Source organism: Dreissena polymorpha, chromosome 9, assembly GCF_020536995.1.
Source record: "Dreissena polymorpha isolate Duluth1 chromosome 9, UMN_Dpol_1.0, whole genome shotgun sequence".
Classification (NCBI taxonomy): Eukaryota; Metazoa; Mollusca; class Bivalvia; order Myida; family Dreissenidae; genus Dreissena; species Dreissena polymorpha.
This window is the reverse complement of record NC_068363.1, coordinates 14,270,479-14,293,066: the sequence shown is the minus strand read 5'-3', so window position 1 is coordinate 14,293,066 and position 22,588 is coordinate 14,270,479. Positions and strand designations below refer to the sequence as shown.

The 22,588-nt window shown below is 34.8% G+C and overlaps 1 protein-coding gene across 1 annotated transcript in view; it reads left to right on the top strand.

The window, feature by feature from the left end:
- LOC127844169 (N-terminal EF-hand calcium-binding protein 1-like) overlaps nt 1-22,588 on the top strand; it is a 37,919-nt gene that overhangs the window by 1,821 nt on the left and 13,510 nt on the right. The window contains exons 2-8 of the mRNA XM_052374221.1: nt 13,342-13,366; nt 13,518-13,626; nt 15,139-15,399; nt 15,719-15,837; nt 16,579-16,664; nt 19,100-19,153; nt 19,442-19,551. Coding sequence (XP_052230181.1) covers nt 13,342-13,366; nt 13,518-13,626; nt 15,139-15,399; nt 15,719-15,837; nt 16,579-16,664; nt 19,100-19,153; nt 19,442-19,551 — 764 coding nt within the window. The remainder of the gene's footprint in view (nt 1-13,341; nt 13,367-13,517; nt 13,627-15,138; nt 15,400-15,718; nt 15,838-16,578; nt 16,665-19,099; nt 19,154-19,441; nt 19,552-22,588) is intronic.

Here is a 22,588-nt window from a genome sequence, read left to right as displayed (position 1 = left end):
AATGCAAACTAATAAGCAGGTGTTAACCGCGTTCACACCGTTGTTATTAATATTAATTTTCAGTTTCGTTACCGTTTTGAAGAATCCGCTATTGTTTTGATTTATTTAATGTCCGGCGTCCTTGGATATTTAACGACATCAAAAACGTCATTGTTGCGGTTAACAAAGAATTCCAAACTGCGAAATGATGTTGCATCATGTGCGCCAACTATCCAACCGGCTCTCATTATATTATTAGCAGACGACAAATGTTGATTCTGATTGAATGATTAAAATACACTGTTACTGTTTACGACATTACCGCAAGTGATCGGTGACTGATTAGATAATTAAATGCACTTTGTTATCGGATTATAAGCAATACACGGTGTTGAAACACATGGTCAGCGTGTTTATTCTACGTATGTCTGTCAATCAAACGGGCTACCGCTCTTATAGATTTACAGTAGCCCGGCGGGCGTCAGCTGGAAAATTTCAGTAGCCCGATGAAAAATTTCAGTAGCCCCCGGGCTCCGGGCAATGGATTTGTCGGACACTGCCCCATTTTGGGAAAAAAATTATTCGCAAAATTGGCTCATTTGGGAAAAATTATTGCATGTAAATAGTGTTTCTTATATTTTCAAGAAGCCGTTAACTGGTAAATAACGACAATTTGATAACTTATTATAAAAATTTTACAAAGTATTATGAACATGTGAGATAAGTGCAGGTTTTTTAATCTGAATTCGGGGAAAAGGCCTGGCCTTTTTGAGGTGAAAAAAATCGTGCGAAGCGCCGGATTTTGACGAAAATAAGGAAAGTCTTAAATAATCATTAACATATTTTACAGTTTTTTAAACAAATTCAAGGCAACAGATAATTTAATTATGCAACACTTTCTATTTTCTACACTGGATCAGGTTAACTTATATATTTTAAGGTAAAAAAAAAAAAAAAAATTTTTTTTTTTTTTTTTTTTTTGGGAATTGGGAAAAAAAAAATTCAATTGGGAAAAAAACAACCAGATTTGCATTGGGAATGGGGCCGAATTTCGGACCCGTGGCATAGGGCGGAAAAGGCCTGTATCTTTTGCATGCACCCTATAAAAACACGACGATGTTTCAACACACTTTTCTCGCTGACATGTTTATGTTAAAATTTGAAACAGTGTATTCTGTATCGAATACCACATCGTTATCGACTTTATAGGCTGGAGCACATAACCCAACGTCAGGGTTCGCCAAAACTTGAAAAATCTGTCAGTCATTCGGACTGACAGACTTGAAATTTTTGTCAGTCCGAAACAGTTTCTGTCAGTCCCACTGTCCAACTAAACTATAACAGCAAATCACAACAAAAGAAGTACCTTTTAGATGTTTATTGGTTTTGATCACATTAACATACAATTAAAACATGTCCAATGTCGATATAATTAAACAATTATTATATTGATAATAAACCACATATAAACCAAAGGCATACTTTTTAGACTTCTTTTTGTCAAACTGTTTTTTAGCCTCCACAGCTCTACAAATCCGTGTTCTTGAAAAGTTAGGGTGACATCCAATCAATCAAGTTTGACTTAAATGCACACACCCATTCACTATACTTTGGATGACTTAAATTTCTGTTTATTAGCCAATTCACAAGATCTAAAACAACACCTATTGTTAAAATATTTTCTCTTAGCTGAGGTGGTTGATTTCCAGGTTCAATTAAATGAATGTATTTCACACCTATTTCTTGATAGAAAGGCCCATGATAATTACCACCTTTCATTCTTGTTGTCTGAAATAACACAAAACATATTGCTACAAACTATCAACAACAAATCAACACATAAATATCCCTATGTCCGAATTTTAAAATATCCGAAATATAGTACATCGGGTGAAAAATCTAATTTTGATTTCAGAAATTGTTGGTATGTAAATTGAAATATATCCTTCCCAGAACAAAATAATAATGAAACTATTTAACAGAAATGCTCACAAATGCCTGTTGAAACAAGTTTTCATGCGGTTTGTGTTGTGGAGAAAATAAATGGAACAAACAAAATGGCGGACGCACTCGGTTGATTTTTTTTAACAAAGACCATTGATTTTGAACTCGGATGTCAATTCTAATTCAACTTTAAACATCAAAATGAAGGTAAGAAAAAAAGGATTTTGACAGTAGTTGAACAAAAAGCATTTACCTTCTATTAATTTAATAGCACATTATTATTATTATACAATTTGAGTGATCTTTTTGAAACCATTTTTCATGCGATTGTGTCGGTCAGTCGGACCGATTATCTTAAATCACTTGTCGGTCCTGAGAAAAATTTGCCGGTCAGGACCGGCGGACCGACGGTTTTGGCGAACCCTGCAACGTGCAAAATATTGGTGTACTGCGACCTAACCAATATTGGGTCAATTTTCTAATATGGTGGATACAGCGTACAAAACAAAACCTAAGTCAATAAAATCAATTATTTCTTGCTTTAATGGTACCATTTGGATGAGTTAGTGGTTTAGATAGGTAAACTTTAATAAGTTCTTGCAGTTTCAGTGTTCCTTAACCCTTGCATTGTTGATAACATTTTGCACCCATGGACAAGAGAGAGCACATTGCAACTCTAAGCAGCCCATTGGGCTATAAAGCTTAGAGTTGAATTATTGCAACTAACAGAGCTCCAGATAAGGTTTTGTGAAATTCTTAACGTTACTTCCAGATTTTCAAAAATAATTCTTAACTCTGAAATTTTATTCTTAACGTTACTACTAAGTTTTGGAAAAATATTCTTAACTTTTCTGAATGACCTAAAAATTAATAATAATGGTTATTTTCATGCAAAAAATCAAAATAACCATACAAGCAACTTAATTTAGTGTCTATTCAGTATTATACAATTTTATTTTTCATATACCTTCATTTGCCCAAACTGTGCTTAGATTGCATGCCTTCGATGAATTTTTACATATTTCACAATTAAAACGGGTCTCCCCTTCAATCTTTTCAACGATTGGCCACGAGCATTGTCCCTTCCACTCATTCGATGTTTTTTTGTTTAAGCTTGGACCCGTCGTGTCACGTTTTTTTTAGCTTTTCTGACTGTTTGGTAACTGAACATACAACATCGTATAAGATCTTTTCTATAATGTCTTTCTTAACATTCAACTTCGACTCGCTTTGCGTACAATATGTTAAAAGTGTGTTTTTGCACGCTTTGCAGTTTTTTAGGACGCTCTCTGGGCGCCGCCATTGTTTTTTGACAGATAGACTGTACACACCGCTTTTATTGGAAAAAATGCGTTTTGTTAAACAAACCCCGGTTACCCGATAACCATTTAATATAAGCATCGAAAAGATCTTTAATACGCGAAAAGAACTCAATAAAAATCGATACGAACCGATGTAAAAATAATATTCGTAACTTGATTTTGTAATTCTTAATGGTACGACAATATTTTAAAATAAATACGTAACAGACTTGAAAATAATTCGTAATTACAAAAATACGACCCTTATCTGGAGCTCTGGGCTAGTCATATGGCCCCGTACAGCTAAACAAGAGGCTAGCTGTATGGCTAAACAAGAGGCTTGCCGTACGGCTCTGCATGTATAGCCTTTCCTATGGAGATTGTCTAGCCGTACGGCTGTTATGACACATAAATATATTGATTAATTATTGATTTACGTGCAGATTCCGAAATTTCTAGCCTTTAGACTTGCTCTTGTAGTCCTCGTCACGGTATTTGCAGTCTGGTTTATGTTTTGTCGTGGTTGGAAATCCGATTCGTGCATAGTATATAAAGGGTGTAAACAAGGGAGATATATTAATGTAAATTAAATTCGCCAAACAACAATTACAGCAATCAATAGAAATCATAGTTATTGAGTATATAAATACGCATTGTACATGCAAATATCAAATGTATACAATAAATATATAGTAAATAATATTAACTAAGTCAATGAAAATTGCGACATCACAATGAGAAATGTTTATAACAAAAAAATAAAAGGAAACTTAATGTGAAAAGGATAAAAACGATAAAAGAGAATAGGAAACGTAAATTGACAGAAATTTAATATATGATTATAGGTGCTACCCAATTTACGGGCAAAAGCTTTTTTGATCACCATGTATTTTTAATAAAAAATATTTTACATTATTGTGTTCAAAATAGTATTATTGTTTCAAAAATAAAGTAATGCATCCAAAAAATTCAATCTTCAAACGAGTAACATGTTCCTAGCTTTAAGATCTAGCATCTTATAATTTTGTGTGTTTTCTAGCCGCAGGAATTTAAAGCTGGTTCGGTGGCTGCGGTATAGTGGATATGGTGTCTGCTTAGTAACTGGGAGGTTTCTGTATTGATCCCTTAAGTGGGAGCGTTCTTAAGATCACCCATAAGACACTAAGTACTGCTCATTGTTGGCTCGGGTACTAATTAAATGTACCCGGGGTACTCTTAAGTATTCTTAGATGTACACCTGGTACGGAAAATTTACTGAAATGTACCCGGGAATTCTTACGCTAAAGAAGTCATTGTCTTTCTTGGGTAAGCCGCTAGCAGAAGCATGTAAATGACATTAGTATATATATTTAGTATATATATAAAAAGGTGTGTGGTATTGTGCGGAGATACAAAACGCTTCACATCATTTATTTGCACATAAAATAATAGTTACACAATCAGTAATACTAAAACACTGTCATCAATTTACAAGAATATTTACGTATATGAAATTCCAAAGTGATGGTATCTTTTGCAAAACTGTGGAATCAATGAAGTAATATTTTATAACCTTTTACAAAATTAACTAGAAATGGCGCTGCAGAGGCCGACGCGTATCCCCATGCCGCATGTTTGACCCAGGGGCGCCCCAGGGTTGGTAATGGGGCCATGCATAGTTGAGATTGACCATATTGTCATAAGAGAAGTTCAGTATCAATTTGAAGTGAATCAATGTAGAAATAAAGAAATTAAAGTAAAAAAGGCAATTTTGGGTGGGTGTGGTCTATGTGGGCGGGGCGCCCCAGGGTTGGTATTTGGGCCATGCATAGTTGAGATTGACAGTATTGTCATAAGAGAAGTTCAGTATAAATTCGAAGTGAATCGGCGTAGAAATGAAGAAATTATAGTATAAAAAGGCAATTTTGTGTGGGCTTGGTCTATGTGGGCAGGGCGCCCCAGGGTTGGTAATGGGGCCATGCATAGTTGAGATTGACTGTATTGTCATAAGAGATGTTCAATATCAATTTGAAGTAAATCGGTGTAGAAATAAAGAAGTTAATGTAAAATAACATAAAAAATGAGTGAAAATCTCTTACACGGCTCGACCCCAACCCCCATAACTTTGACCCAGGGGTCAGATCAGAATTCCAAATAGTGCAGGGTCGCACATATGCCCATAGCTACCATGTGTGTAAGTTTCAAGGTTCTAGTGCTTATAGTGTAGGAGGAGATAGTGACCAGGACGGACGGACGGAAGATGGAGATAACCACAATATCTCCACTTTTTCTCTGAAAAGCGTGGGGTTAACCATGCTGATTTTGTACTAGCGCATAAAACATTTTTCATGGAACAACAAGTAACAACAAATTTATTAATTACACAATAAAAGGAAATCATATTTATGGCATTATGCTCTAACTAAACAAGCTATTTGCTACTGTTTAGAATTACACTATCTCACTAAAAATGATCACAACAGGTACTTAGTTCTTTTACATACTTGTGGTAAGTTTTGTATTACTAGTTTGACATTAACATGTACTGGCAGACACTTGTCGATATACAGACTAAATTTGCAAGGGAACCTTCATATTTCATCAGCATCATTGCCTTCAAATTGTTAATTTAACAACCCTTTGCCAATATTTGCACATCTGATCTTATAATGCCATTGCTGATTTTTGTTTATAGGTATACAGAAAATGATATTGACTTTTCAAGTTCTATAAAACTTTGAAAGTTTACACATGTTCCATCCAAGTAAACTAACAGAACCAATAAATAATAAGATCACCACAGCAAATAACTGTGTTTATAGCTTGGAAACATCGATAGTTCAGGAATCCCTGCTTTGTTTATTTCTGGAAACCAAAACTGTCAGTTTTGCTCAATAGAATGGATGGAGTTGTGTGATGCGGCAGCCCAGCACTTGCCTTGGCAAACAGCTTCTAAAAACGGAAAACCAACTTACATCTTAAAATATGATAAATGATGCAGACAATTTCTAAATGTCCTGTTGTTGGATTTTTCATTTCGAATCTGGAAGATTGGTTAAGAAAAATTTCGGTACGAAATCCAACGGTTTTAGATTTTGTGGTTTTAGGCCTAAACTTTATATAGTGATATGTAACCTTTCGGGATATCGGCCAAGTGCGAGCAGACGAGGTGTAAATACGTTGAAAATAAGCTAAAAGACTACAAAGTTAAATCGGAATATCATTACATTTTGTGAATAAATGTATTTCTAATGGATAACAACCACAACTTACCAGAATATTGCTCATGATCCCACGTAAAACTGCTGTCTGAGAGCAAATGGAAAATGCGTCACGAATTCTGACAAGTTAACAGTATGGTGTTGTTATAAAAATACCACAAGAAAACTGCGAGAATATGGATGCCAATTATAATCATGATAATTTGTAAAACAAATAATTTTTTTAACAAGCGTTTGTGATTTGTCAGGATAATAAGAACAATAAGATATCGAAAAGATCAAAGCAAATAAATTTGAAAGAAATTAAAGATTCAGGCAAAACGTTTTAGACAGGTTATATTTACCGAAATTGTGTTTGGTAAAGACTGTCACTATACATGTATGTAGTGAACCAGTCTATGAGACAGAAAATGAAGAAGATGAGTATTCAGGGGAGATAATTGTGTAATCTTAATTCTGAAACGGTCTAATGTAGCGGAGAAAAACATATAAGCAGTGCTCCAGCTAGGCCTAAATTGAAGGGCGCCCTGCCCTGCCCTCCCGAGCCTCCGCCCTGCCCTTCCTAGGCCCCCCCCGCCCCCCCCCCCCCCCCCTGCCCTTAAATTTTTTTTTTAATTTTTTTTTTTTTTTACATATGATGATGAATAAATCTCTTATTACATTATTACAATACATTGTAATTAATTTATTCCTTATTGTAGACATGATATTTAAATTGTTTAATAATAATGGAAATAATATGCTCTAACAATTAATAATAACATATATATTAACATGCAAGAGGAAGCATTCCAGACACGCCCGCGCGATCAAAAGTGCCCTTTTGACAAAATACTGCGCGTCCAAAGTGCCCTTTTGACAAAAAAGCCCCCCTTGCCCTTTTCAAATCCTAGCTGGAGCACTGTATAATGCGAGAATATTAAGTGTGAATCATGATGTCATTTATATACTTTTTCCTGAGGTATGTTTTTACATGTGATTCAGCATATGTCAACGTGTTATTGATTTGTTCTAGGTCATAAATAGCATCGTGAAAATATATGTCGCATGGCAAATTTTTTTGAGATGCATGGCTAGATGTAGTTTTATGTCTAAATTTCCATATGTATGAACGGTCTACGCCAGCTTCGTGGGCTTTTGCCCGTATTATAGAACGAAAACAATTAAATATGATTTTATTGCTTTCAGATAATAGCACTTGACAAAAGCATATACAACATGAAGTTATATACCCTTTTTTCACAATATGAGGCACTATTTCACAACATGTTATGTCGACTATGCAAACAAATAAATCAACAGAACGACACTGATTGCTTTTTGATGTGTTATTTCTAGTAATGATGCAGCGGCAACAAAGATAAGACAGTGTGAATACACAGGCTTATCCGTGTCTTTGTTGTTCGCATGTATGACAAATGAAGTAGCTCATATCTTAAATGACATGTCACTTTAAAGAAAGAATACATTATTTACAGAATCATACATTTGTCAGAGACAGATCGTGATGCAAACGCATCTAGTTTTAAGATCTTTGGTAAAGTAGAACTTTTTTACATCGAGAATATGCATTGTGTGAAGTTAAAGTCATAAAAACGTATTTAAGCGTGTATCAGACAATCTATACCCTTTATCTAGAATATTCACTGCAGAACCATAACTTCGTTTTAGGAGTATCCGATATTGCTGCACAATGGTAATGGAACCAGCCGAGACACAAGTTGCAGCACACACATCTAGTTTCTAACTCCTCATTGCAAACTTTACATGTAATCGTCATTAATTTAACACTGTCAAGAACATGTAACAAAGCAACCCATGCATCCGGTTCAAAATATTTCTCGATACAGTCAATGCATGTTTCATCGGCAGCCATATCAATACGCTCAGGACAACATTCGACCTCCTCTTCAGTTATTAGTTTTTCTTCCTAAGTAATGCACCGCTCGGCAACAGCATCATCAACAAACCATTTCAACATCATTTTGTCTTTTGCACTTGTTTCTAACTGACAAAAAGGTACCGGTCGACGTTTAAGTTTCAGTCTCTTTTTCGGTAAACCAACAATTGTTAATTCAGATCCTTTAGGGCGGCCTCGTTTCCGGATATGTGGCGGGAGAGTGATGCTACCTAAGTCTGATGATGCTGAAATCACAACACTGCTGCTTGTTGCACATTCACCTTCCCCTGTGTCATTTAATAGCATAGGCTCTGCATCATAGTCTTTTGGAATGTTGACAGTGTCATTATCACGCCTCCCGGATTTGCTATTAGTGTTCTCCTCAGTAAGAGCCGATGAAGCCCCCGTGTCACTTTCGGCTGGTAAAGACCGCGCTGATACAATGGCACTTGTATCATTTACTGTTGTGATACCCACTGAATTGTGGCCTTCAGCCATTGCCACAGCTACATTGGGAACACCGTCGTCATCGTCGCTGGATGAGGGTGGTGGTATTTCTGTTATTGTCTCTAAGTCTGGTAATCTGTTGTCAATTGCAGGTTCATGAGGTTGAGATGCTGTTTCAATCACAACTTCTTCTCCCTGTTCCCATGCTCGTAGTAATGTTGTCAATTGCTGAAGTCGTACGTCAAACATATGTCCTGTTACCTCCGCTGCGCAAGAGGCTAGTTTTTGTGTAACATGATAAGCTGCTCTTTATCGCTGTTGCTGCGATTCTACTCTTGCACGTGGAGAAAGAACAGAATGTGTCACATGATTTTCATGCTGATAGCTCATGAAAGTACCCAAATAATGGCGTTTCGACCAATGTTTGTTTATCAGTGCTCATACGTAAAAATGAAGTTAACATATAATTTCCAATGTTTTGATAAAAGCATTATGCCAAAACGTCAATTAAAGGAGTATAATCAGAGAGTTATAATTATTTAATATCCCTCAGGATAATTCAACTGACCTTAATGCGCTTAAGTTAACAGAATAAAGGAAAATCAATAATGCGAACGCTATCCTTTTTACCACTGATTTTGCTTGTCTTTGCCTTTTGATTTGAAGTTTTTCCCTCCATGAATACAACTGTAAGTAATTTCCGACACTTTAAGATTTTCATTTAAAGTTTTCTTAGGGCATCTGTTTTTAGCAGCCTCAATGTTCCTTCAACTACGTTTGTAAAACTGTGCACAATTTGAACGTTGGTACTGTTCAATTTTGCCTATTAATGCACCATTATTGGAGAATTTTTCCCCAACAGTTAAAGACACGGCCATTTTCAGTGAACTGATATATTGCTTGTATGAAACCATCTATTTATCAATTGTCTAAAAGATGATTAAATTATTTGTGTAACTCAATTTCTGAGAACTACCTTTGACGGCTGCCGTCATTGAATTTCATAATATTGATGCCACAACTAATTAAAACAGTTTTCACGCCTTACATAGGAACGTCGACTAATTAAAGAATCAAATAAGCAACCGTATTACATGAAAGAAAGCCGTAACAGATGAAGAATTTTTTAACTTTTATGAGCTTAAACAAATTTATTACTGATTAACAGCACTGAATGATAATTCTATACTTTATAAGCCGTACTGCTAGACAATCTCCATAGGAAAGGCTATACGTGCAGAGCCGTACTGCTAGCCTCTTGTCTAGCCATACTGTACAGGGCCGTACGACTAGCCACTGCCAAGTTAATAATACTAATAGCCAACACAAAATGTTCTATTTAAAAGGAGTGCTGTATCGGAAAAAGAAAAAAATTTGTTGAAATGAATGTTTGTGACTGTAAGTATGCAAAGATTAAGATTTTAAAACTGTATTGGAAAAGAACGTTTAAAATCAATGCCATTTCAAGTGCAAATAAATTTAAGTAGTTAATTAATATGCTGGCTTATTTTGTCTTGGTAAACGAAAACTGGTGGTCTCACACAGAAAATAAGCTTCATACATTTTTATGAAACCATACCGTAAATCCACAAATATAATACGCCCTCGTGCATAATACGCATCCCCGAGTATGTTCAAAATTTATCGGTAAAAATTGAATTCCAAGTAAAATACGCACTAAAAAATCAGTGTCCGAAATCGGTCATTTTTGAAAAAATGTGTCAATATATTTTTGTGTTGTGAAAATAGCAAATCAATTGTCAACTATCTGTTACCCTGGTATATTGATCGGGATGTGTTATAGTGCTGTTGTTATGACAGTTGCATATTAAATATCTCTGTCTATTATTTATATTACCATTGATTGTTACCGATAACACACGGGCCCCATGCTGACATCCGGGTCAAGCAGTCATAATTACAAAATAAAGAAGCAGAGACGCTGTTTTTTTGTTTTCACATTTAATTCAATTTGAAAATATTCGGGACAATAATAATTATAATAATAATAAAATGATAAGAAGACAAATGGTTACTTCCGTTTTTATAGTTGTCTAGATAAATAACTTTTTCTTTTTTCGAGTTACAAACTCGATACTTTAATATAACTTAAAATACAATTAAACCGCTTGTGTTTTTCATGATCTCTTTAATTAAAATAAGCTGCTGTCATTAAGGCTAGTTTGGGAGTAAAAACAAATTAATTAATTATCACCTTTCAATTTAATTCGGCAATCGGCAGACAGGTGTAATAGACTCTATAAGCATCATAAAACTAATTATTTAATTACCACTCTTTACTTCAGATATGGTAAATATGCGGTAGAAAGATAAATAGTGGTCTGCTAAGAAATATTTATTTACGGGTATTGTCATTTTTTTTATTATTTGCTAATTTCTTTATACGACTTAGCGTCCAGTCGCTATTTTGTAGGCAGACGCTGATATTAACTGTGTATTCCAAGTATACAGTGTCTGCGCATGAATGCCCCAATATTATCTGATAGCTCCTCCCGTTCTCATGTTTCATTTGACAACGTCATTTCATGTGTAAGCGAGCTCAATGTTGATTGGCCAGCTACCATGTGCACTTCAATAACAATAACGTCAAGCGATGTCTCATAATCGGGTACAGACCGTGTTTTGTTAACTGTTCGAATTGCGAACACTTTCATTAAAACAAAGAGACAAATATAAAAAACCAGTCCGATATAAATGGCGGATGTTTTCAATGAAATTTAACTAGATTTTCGCATTTTCACAAATAAGATTTTTATTGAGCCAAATTCTCAATATTTTCGCAAATGACTCAAATGGCAACGACAGCGCAAGCCCTGTTGCACCCCTTTGATGTAATGGTGTAGTTCAAAATGGCTGCCGCGAAGCGAATAACAGCGATTAAGTTGAAAATTTGCACAGGAATTTTTTTTTCTGCTCTAAACTCGTATATTATACGCACCCCCTACTTAAAGAAAAAATCGGCAGGTAAAAAGTGCGTATTATATTCGAAGATTTACGGTACTCTACATTCAATGTAAACATAAACATGGGATGCAACTGTCACAATTCCCGCACAGCTTGGGTCTGAATAATATTAAACAAATTGCTCCCAAAAGCAATAAATATATTAACTAAACTGTGTAATAACACCTAAGACATTTCTCAATATTGTTCAGACCATGATGTTTTGCAGATATTTTGACAGTTGTATCACTTGTATTTGTTATAGTATGTATGGAGTATTTTATTAAAAGTCCCTGTTAAATTACCCAAAAGTTGCCAGACACAATATAATTAGGTTTCACAGAACATATCTAAGGCCACACCAACCTAATGACAAGGCCTAATAAGCCTGAAAAACATTAATGTATTAATCTCAAGCAGATGAAATTTTCAGCAAGGGTTCATTTGACTCCTGGTTTTCAAAATCCGTTGAAATCCCTCTTGGATTATAATCTATAGAATAGATGTCAATTCGCATGATCAAGCTTGAAATTTTAGAAACTTAATTTTACTACTGCAATACAATGCATGATACACATGTACTTAAATTTACTCAAGGGTGGGGATATAATCAATTAGTTATAGATCTTTGATTAAGAACTATTATTTTTAAGAATTTACACCACCCAAAATTATAAATGTCTAGTTATTTAATGTTATTTAATGTTATTATGTACTGATAATACCATTTATTAGTCCCCTACCGGTTTCACCGGAGGGGACTTATGGTTTTGTCTCCGTTCGTCACACTTTTCTGGTCAAATTCTGGATCCTGCGATAAGTTTCAAAGTTCTTAATATTTTTTCATGAAACTTGGAACATGAATAGATGGCAATATGGACATTATGCCATTATTTAATTTAATTCCTACGTCAAAAATTATGGTTGCTATGGCAACAAATAGACTAGACATACTGCTGAAAATGGTGGTTTTCTGGATCCTGCGATAACTTTTAAAGGTCTTAATATTTTTTCATGAAACTTGAAACATAGATAGATGGCAATATGGACATTATGCATGTCATTTCATTTCGTTCTGACATCAAAAATTCTGGTTGCTATGGCAACAAATAGACTAGACATACTGCTGAAAATGGTGGTTTTCTGGATCCTGCGATAACTTTCAAAGTTCTTAATATTTTTTCATGTTCACTTGAAACATGGATAGATGGCATTATGGACATTATGCACGTCATTTCATTTCGTTCCGACGTCAAAAATTCTGGTTGCTATGGCAACAAATAGACTAGAAATACTGCTGAAAATGGTGGTTTTTTGGATCCTGCAATAACTTTTTAAGTTTTTAATATTTTTTCATGAAACTTGAAACATGGATAGATGGCAATATGGACATTATGCACGTCATTTCATTTTGTTCCTAAATAAAAAATTCTGGTTGCTATGGCAACAAATATATATATATATAAATCTGGAATTTCTGACAATGGTGGAGCCGGTAGGGGACTTATATTGCTTGACAATAGTCTTGTTATTTTCATTTCTATAAAATATTAATGAGTTTTCTGGTTGTAAGCATACAGTTTACATATACCTGTTTCATTTTCAGGTTTTCAGGAGAGCTGATAGAAAAGGTAAATATGGCTAATGATAATTTAACAAAAGTTAATTTTAATCTGTAAGGTTATAACAGTTTGACAGTATATAGGCTAAGCATAATTTATGCATGTTATGCAGAATTGATAACATGTTACATTTGTGGAATGAAAATATTTTTTTTGGCAGATGATGGAAAGATTTCTTGGGAGGAATTTGTGGCTTTCTTTGCTGATGGAATCATGGGCAAAGAAGAACTGAGGACACTGTTTGATGACATCGACACCCACAAAACCAAGTACTGACATGTCCAACAATGTTTTACCTTATAGCAAAATATTTATGCCCCCCTTCGAAGAAGAGGGGGTATATTGCTTTGCTCATGTCGGTTGGTCTGTCGGTCCGTCCAACAGGTGGTTGTCAGACAATAACTCAAGAACGCTTGGGCCTAGGATCATGAAACTTCATTGGTACATTGATCATGACTCGCAGATGACCCCTATCGATTTTGAGGTCACTAGGTCAAAGGTCAAGGTCACGGTGACCAGAAATAGTAAAATGGTTTTTGAATGATAACTCAAGAACGCATACGCCTAGGATCATGAAACTTCATGGGTAGCTTGATCATGACTTGCAGATGACCCCTATTGATTTTGAGGTCACTAGGTCAAAGGTCAAGGTCACGGTGACCCGAAATAGTAAAATGGTTTCCGGATGATAACTCAAGAACGCATACGCCTAGGATCATGAAACTTCACGGGTAGATTGATCATGACTCGCAGATGACCCCTATTGGTTTTGAGGTCACTAGGTCAAAGATCAAGGTCACGGTGACCCGAAATAATAAAATGGTTTTCGGATGATAAGTCAAGAACGCATATGCCTAGGATCATGAAACTTCATAAGTAGATTGATCATGACTTGCAGATGACCCCTATTGATTTTGAGGTCACAAGGTCAAAGGTCAAGGTCACGGTGACCCTAAATAGTAAAATGTTTTTTGGATGATAACTCAAGAATGCTTTTGCCTAGGATCATGACACTTCATAGGTACATTGATCGTGACCCGCAGATGACCCCTATTGATTTTCAGGTTACTAGGTCAAAGGTCAAGGTCACAGTTACAAAAATCGTTTTCACACAATGGCTGCCACTTAAACGGACAGCCCATATGGGGGGCATGCATGTTTTACAAACAGCCCTTGTTATAATTAATAAGCAGCTAAAAATGGTGGTGAAATATTGGTTGAATATGTTATGACTAAGCCTTTTGCATTATAAAGTTTAAGGGTTTGTTCATAGGTATGAAGCTTGCATTATTGAGAAACCAGATTTTATAAATGCACTTCCTATGCTCTCTTACAAAGCCTTATTTGGCTTGCAGTTGTTCATGTACAAGTGAAAGTTCTATTTATATACTTCTATACTTATCTACAAATAAGATTCATATTGCCCTTTAAATTAAGTGTTTTGTCATTTCTGAGTTAAGATTTTGTTAATTTTTATTTGGAAAAATATTTGAAACCATCATTGGTATTAAAAATGGGTCAGTTTACTGGACTCTGGTGTAGAAAAAAAAGCACACTGCATTTACACAACTGTAACAAATACCTCTTCAGTTTTTTTGTCTGTAACAGTCTGAATTACTTTACAATCCCTATCATACGTAAAATATTGTTAATTACTCCATTATTGTTGATTGAAAATTGAAACAGTTCAAGTAATTCAAAGTAACTTTATGATTATCCAAACACTGTTTGCATTAATAAATCCAAGTAAATTTTACCACAACTTGAGCTTGAATTTTCAGCTTCATTGACCCAAAAGAGCTGTGTGATTATTTTGCCAACCACCTGGGACCATTCAAAGAAATCTTAAGCCTTATAGAAGACCTCAATGTGAAGGTGAGCAATATGCTGGTATCCACTGCGCAGTCGTACCCGGGCAGTTCCCGCAGTAACCAGTTCACAGCGCGCTTCCTCATGGGGCTCGTGTTTAACCAGGTCTGCGCCATTCAGCATCCGCTTGACGCAGCCACGGACGCCCTAGAGGCTCAGGCTAAGGAAGAAGGGTAAGGTACAAGTGCCTGTTTTAACACCTTGACAGGAGCAATGCTGTCTATTTAAATGTCACGGAAGGTTTTGTGGTCTCATAAGCCAACAGATTAGCTCTATGACTATGGTATGCACAGGCTGGGCTGGAGCATATGGTATATGACCTATTTTGCATAAGAAGGTTCATATTAATAATAGAACTGTTCTAAGGTGAAGTCCCTATTTCCAAGTTTTGGTAATCAAAAACTGAAATGTATTTTTGTTTAAATTTTTACCATACTTTACATAATGCATATCAAACGCTGGCTGCAACTCTCTGATGTGTTTTATCTCAAGAGTAAACATCATAGCCGTTCAGCCAGAGGATGTGAGAGAGAAGAATGAAGAGCTTATTGTGCCTGGTCGCATTGTCCGGCGGGCCAAACGACAGACTAGCAAACAGACAACATATGAGGGTAAGCTCATTAAGGCTGCATTTTGTATGGATTTAAGAAGTTTTTGCATAAGGATGACCTGTAAAGCTCTGTTGAGGTAGTTACTGCAGATTAAATATTTTATGAATATATAATATTTAGAGCTTGATTTTTGTAGCGTTTGCCTGTAGAAAGCTTGTTATAGCAGTGACAATGATTGAGTATATGTGTGTTCATGCATGTACAATTACGGCGTCCAGCTTTTTGCACTAAACATGTATGTTTGTCCGTCATCTTTTGAAATTTCTTACCACAAATGTTCACCATCATATGTCATTAAGAGTACATGTAGCATGAAACACCTGTCTTTCTTCCTTTTTAATTTCCCACTGAGGTCAAAGGTTCAATTTGGGAACATATAGACTGTATCTTTGTCATTTATGGTGCAGTTTTAAAATAACTTCCAATAAACGAGAAGAAATAATTTACCAAAAGTGTTTACCATGTGGAGAAGGCCTGTCTCACATGAGTCTTGCAACAATGTGCAAACATAACTGACCATAGGTTTCACATGTTGCTGACAACTGTCTATCTAGTATTAACATAATTCTTTGCGTAACGCATTTAATTAGATCAAAAGGGGTTATTAAAAAAAATCACCACAAAGTTCCATGGAGTTGAACAAGTTATGACTATCATGATATAAAAGTGGTATTAAAGTTTGTGTACTGGATTTATTGTTAATAAATAATATAAATTAATCAGAAAATATTTGTTTTATAGGTAACCAAAATTTATCAGGAACACAAGTAGCTCTGGAGGACCAAGTAGATAGACTAGCCAAGCTTCTCAACAGAATGGAAAAGAAGGTAGGTAACCAATCTAATTTATAGATGACATTGCATGCAAGGTAGACTGATCTCTGTCCTTGACATGATGGAGCAGAAGATTGATAAATTTATTAAAAATTTATATGAAAACAAAAGTAGGTTGATTGGAAGAATGTAGAAGCAGGTACTTATCCAGTCTATTAAGGTGTTAACCCTTTCCCCCTCAAAAGCAAAGTGAAAATGGCTACTGTAAAACCATTAAATTTTGTGTGGTACGAATTTTTCGTGGATTTCGTTGGTCTGCTGAACCACGAATTCAAGTACCAAAGATTATGTATTCATTTTTAATCCCAAAACAGTCGTTTACAAATGTCATTTCCGACATTTTCTTTTGTTATGTTATCTGAGGTATTTGTCCGGCGTGCGTGCATGCTTCCGTCCTTCAACAATTTGTTTGTGTAGACAGTAGAGGTCACAGTTTTCATCCAATCTTTATGAAATTTGGTCAGAATGTTTATCTTGATGAAATATGGATTGGGATTGTATTTGGTTCTTCTGGGATCAGAAACTAGGTCACTAGGTCAAATTATAGAAAAACCTTGTGTAGACAATAGAGGTCACAGTTTTTATCAGATCTTAATGAACTATGGTCAGAATGTTTGTATTGTCAAAATCTGGGTTGGGATCGAATTTGGGTCATCTAGGGTCAAAAACTAGGTCACTAGGTCAAAGATTAAAAAAACTTATGAAGACAGTAGAGGTCACAGTTTTCATCCAATCTTTATGAAATTTGGCCAGAATGTTAATCTTGATGAAATCTGGATTGGGATTGTATTTGGGTCATCTGGGGTCAGAAACTAGGTCACTAGGTCAAATCATAGAAAAACCTTGTGTAGACAATAGAGGTCATTGTTTTCATCTGATCTTAATGAAATATGGTCAGAATGTTTATCTTGATAATATCTGATTTTGGATCGTATATGGGTCATCTGGGGTCAAAAATTAGGTCACCGGGCCAATTCTAGTAAAACCTTGTGTAGATGAAAGAGGTCACAGTTTTCATCACGTCTTAATGAAATTTTGTCAGAATGCATAAATTGATGAAATCTGGCTTGGGATTGTATATAGGTCATCTGAGGTCATAATGTAGGTCATCTGGTCAAATCATAGTAAAACTTTCTGTAGACTATAGAGGTCACAGTTTATCAGATCTTTATGAAATTTAGTCAGAATGTTTATCTTCAAGCCATAGTCTGATAGAATTTAAGTTGATGTTGCAAGGTTAGTCAGGTGAGCGATTCAGGCCCATCATGGCCCTCTTGTTTGTATTTATTGCTTCACGTCAGTAGGTCAACGAATGTTCTGTTTTACGTGTCGTCAACTTAACAGTTTGCAGATTTATCACATATGTCAATTTGCGCCACTTAAAGTTAAAAGAGACATAACAGTTTTCACACCTTTTTACTCAATTGTTACTACTAAGGTATCGATTGCGCTTAGAATTGCAAATATTGTCAAAACAACATTGATGGCAATTAGCGAGCGGGGACCCACAAGTGCGCCGCTTATCGGCAATAGTCTGCAATTATCTGCAACACTTTCATGCTTCAGTGCACATAGACCTCAAGTCTTGCTGTCAACACACATTAACAGATTTATGCTTTGTTATTACTTTGGTTGTTTTATTAAATTATTATGGCGGTCAGTCTTCCCCAAAAATTTGAAATCCACGAAATTACGTATCAACGAATTAGTTGTTTTATATTTGAAATCTGCGAAATTACTTGTCAACAAATAAGTTTTTAGTTTTTTATTAAACCATGAAATTTTGTTCCGACGAATTTCTATGCGTTTACAGTATGTGCAAACAGCACAAAACCAGAACGGCCTGCAAGTAACTTGCAGTCTGTTCAGGTTTTATGCTGTTTGCTGCTCATCAATATCTAAGGGTTGGAAATAAAACCATTTGAACTTGAATCTAGTTAGAAAGGTCTTTAATTAAATGTTGCTTTCTATGGGATTACAAATGCTTGAAAATACGTGTATAAGTGGTAAAGGGATAAATGGAAAACAAAGTGCATAGACTAGCAAGATTTTGAAAAGCAAAACAAAGTTATATTTTATTTTGTAAGGCCTCAAAGTACGCCTCAAATGTTGATGTGCAGAATATCAACAGTTGATAAGAATAAAACATTCTCACTTAGGAGCAAAGTGAAAATGGCTATGTGCAAACATCATAAAACCAGAACAGCCTGCGAGTAATTCACAGTCTGTTCAGGTTTATGCTGTTTGCTGCTTGTTAGTTTTTTGGGGTTGAAATTCGAACATTTAAAACTTAAATCTAGTAAGAATGGCTTTTAGTTAAATTTAACTTTCTGAGGGACGTCAAATGCGTCAAATTACGTACCTAAGTGGTAAAGGGTTAATGTTATGTGGTTTTACCAGAACATGGTTGTTATAATAATTGTTTTCAGGTGAACTTTGATGGTTTGGTGGATGAGGAAGTGGACATCACAGATGATAAAATAGTAAGTTATGATTTTTGGAAAAAAGTATTAGTTTTTAATTGTTTATTTGAATAAAAAGTCTATGTTTTAACAACTTAAAGCACAGAAATTATGAAATTCATTAAATATACGAGAGAAAAATACTTTTGATCCATATGTGCAAAAATAATATTGCTTAAAGAATATTGAATCTTGTCATAATCAGCAGACAGATAGTTAGTTCTAGCTCAAGAACTTTTTTTTTTGAGAGCATAAATATTTGTGATATGAAATAGCTTTTAAACAATCCAATATTGTATTTTTTGGTAGGTTTTGCTGTATCAGCAAGATTTGACAGTGAAGGATGGACAGATGGACTCTTTCAAGACCCAGTTACGAAAATACATTGAGGTCACAAATTCTGCACCAGGAGCTTTGACGTATGATTATTATGTTTGTTATTATTAAATCAATTTCCATCTTTTGATGCAGGGGAAATGGTGAATGTCAAACTAAGCAGAATGATCAAAGAATTAAATTTACATGCATTTTTTCTTCATAGCATATCTTTATAACTTTTTATGTTAATTTTTGTCTTTGTCAAGAATTAAAAGTTGCATTTGATTGGGTATTCAAAGTTTAAAACATGCAGTTTTTAGTGAACGGGATTTAGATATTACCAAAAACAGTCAATCTGGTGCTTGCGACCACTTGAATTGAGTGACTTTTGTCTTATGCGAACACTTTAAATCCCGCCCGAACGTTTTAACTATATTTTCATATTGTAGTAAGCGACTTTTGTCTTACGCGATCAGCAACCGCTGATTTTAGTGTATTTTGATGCTCGAGTCTTTAATTAAGCGACCGCTTTAAGGTAAAAGTGGTAAATCTGTTGAACGTTCAGGGACAAATCAGTTTATCTAAGCCCATAACGTGAACGATTAATCTTTGTTTTGATTTCTTACCAGCCATTTTCCTTTGTCTAGATGACCGTTTCTGATCGGTGTTAATGCTGACTGTGTATCAATTTTTGGTGTCGAATGATACAGTGAGGTATTGCCAACAGTCTACGGGTTAAAGCGATTACTATCTGGGCTGTTAAGTGACAAGTTTTATCGCCAATTTTATTGCAGAAACAATGCGCCGACGCGACAAACATTTTCACAGTGTTCTCGAGAGGTGTAAAAAATAAACTAATAATCGGTAACATGTAGCGAAATCTGTTCATTAAAAATTGTAATTGTTATTATGCTAATTAGTTTGTGTTAGCAAATTATCCAATCAGGCGTGTTTATTTAGTTTTCAATCAAGGTGTTTTATTTATTTCCCTATGTACCATTATCGAGTCAGATATGTATAAGCTGACATGCAGAAATTAAAATGTCAAAACGGAAAGTATTAACGTTAAATGAGAAAATTCGGGTATTGGGAGTGTCTAAGAGTAAAAGTGCACGTAAATTTAATCGCGAATGAGATTGGAGTCGGAAAAACCCATTCTCCGTGCAAACCATTTACATTGTATTTAGAGTTAGAGAGAACAACTACAACTTATTTTCAGTAAAAAATTGTTTTATTCATTTTATTAGCTCATCTATTTTTTGAGAAAAAAAAAGAGCTATTGTCATCACCTTGGCGTCGGCGTCTGGTTAAGTTTTGTGTTTAGGTACTCTTTTCTCATAAAGTATCAATGCTATTGCATTCAAACTTGGAACACTTAATTACTATCATGAGGGGACTGGGCAGGCAAAGTTAGATAACTCTGGCTTGCATTTTGACAGAATTATGTGCCCTTTTTATACTTAGAAAATTGAAAATTTTGGTAAAGTTTTGTGTTTAAGTCCATTTTATTCCTTAAGTATCAAAGCTATTGCCTTCATACTTGCAACACTTACTATCATAAGGGGACTGTGCAGGCAACGTTATGTAACTCTGACTGGCATTTTGACAGAATTATGTGCCCTTTTTATACTTAGAAAATTGAAAATTTGGTTAAGTTTTGTGTTTAGGTTCACTTTTTACCTAAAGTATCAAAGCTATTGCTTTCATACTTGCAACACTTACTAACTATCATAAGGGGACTGTTCAGACAAAGTTATGTAACTCTGACTGGCATTTTGACGGAATTATTGGCCCTTTATAAATTTGGGTTTTGTGGTTTGGTCCACTTTACCCCTATAGTATCATAGATATTGCTTTCATACTAAAAACACTCGCAAACTATCATAAGGGAACAGAAAAGGACAAGTAACATAACTCTGTTTGTCATTTTTACAGAATATGGCCCTCTTTTGAGTTAGTAACTTTAAATATATGGTTACATTTTGTGTTTAGATCCACTTTACTTCTAAAGTATCAAGGCTATTGCTTTTAAACTTCAAATACTTTCATGCTATCATGAGGGTACTGTACCTGGCAAGTTGAATTTTACCTTGACCTTTGAATGACCTTGACTCTCAAGGTCAAATTATTAAATTTTGCTAAAATTGCCTTAACTTCTTTATTTATGATTAGATTCGATTGATACTTTGACAAAACGTCTCTTACCTGACCCTTCTCGAAAAAGTGCACTAAATGCGCATTTAATGCACATTTAATGCGCATTAAATGCGCATGTTATTGGCACCGTATTTTTTGCTTAACAAGTGCATTTTATTCTGTTTAAAAAAAACACTTTTTACTAGTGTGTTTATACATATAAGTGTATTTTTTCCACGAAATAATACACTAAAGTGCGTTTATTATGATAATAAGTGCGCTTAAGTTTATTTTTAAGCACATTTATACACTTGAGTGTATTTTAAGACATACAAATAATACACTTCATGGTCAAAGTAAATTTTTTAATGCCCATTAATACACTCATACAAATAATACACTTCATGGAGTATTCAAAGTGAATTTTTTAAGCGCATTAATACACTTGAGTGCATTTCCAGACATACAAATAAAACACTTTATTGAGTTTTCAAAGTGAATTTTTGTAAGCGCATTAATACACTTGAGTGCATTTCCACTGATACAAATAATACACCTTACAAAATTGAAAGTGAATTTTTTTAAGCGCATTAATACACTTGAGTGCATTCCCAGTCATACAAATAATACACCTTACAGTATTAAAAGTGAATTTTTAAGCGCATTAATACACTTGAGTGCATTTTCAGTCATACAAATGATACACTTTATGAAGTGTTGGAAGTGAATTTTTTAAGTGCATTATTCGCTCAAGTGTACTTTTCATCACTTCAAATTAGTATGCTTAAAAATTTACCAAATTAAAAAAAAAATCCCAGCGTTTTGAAGCCAGCATTCATTCTTTAAATGAAAGGTTTGTGTAAACACATACATAAAAAACAAAAAGTACAATTCAATAGATAAGTACACACTTTATTAGAATGTTAAACCTTAAAAAACAAAATAAAGGTTACATATCTACATAAGAGAGGATTCAAATGGGCTATTGCCTATCTGGAATTA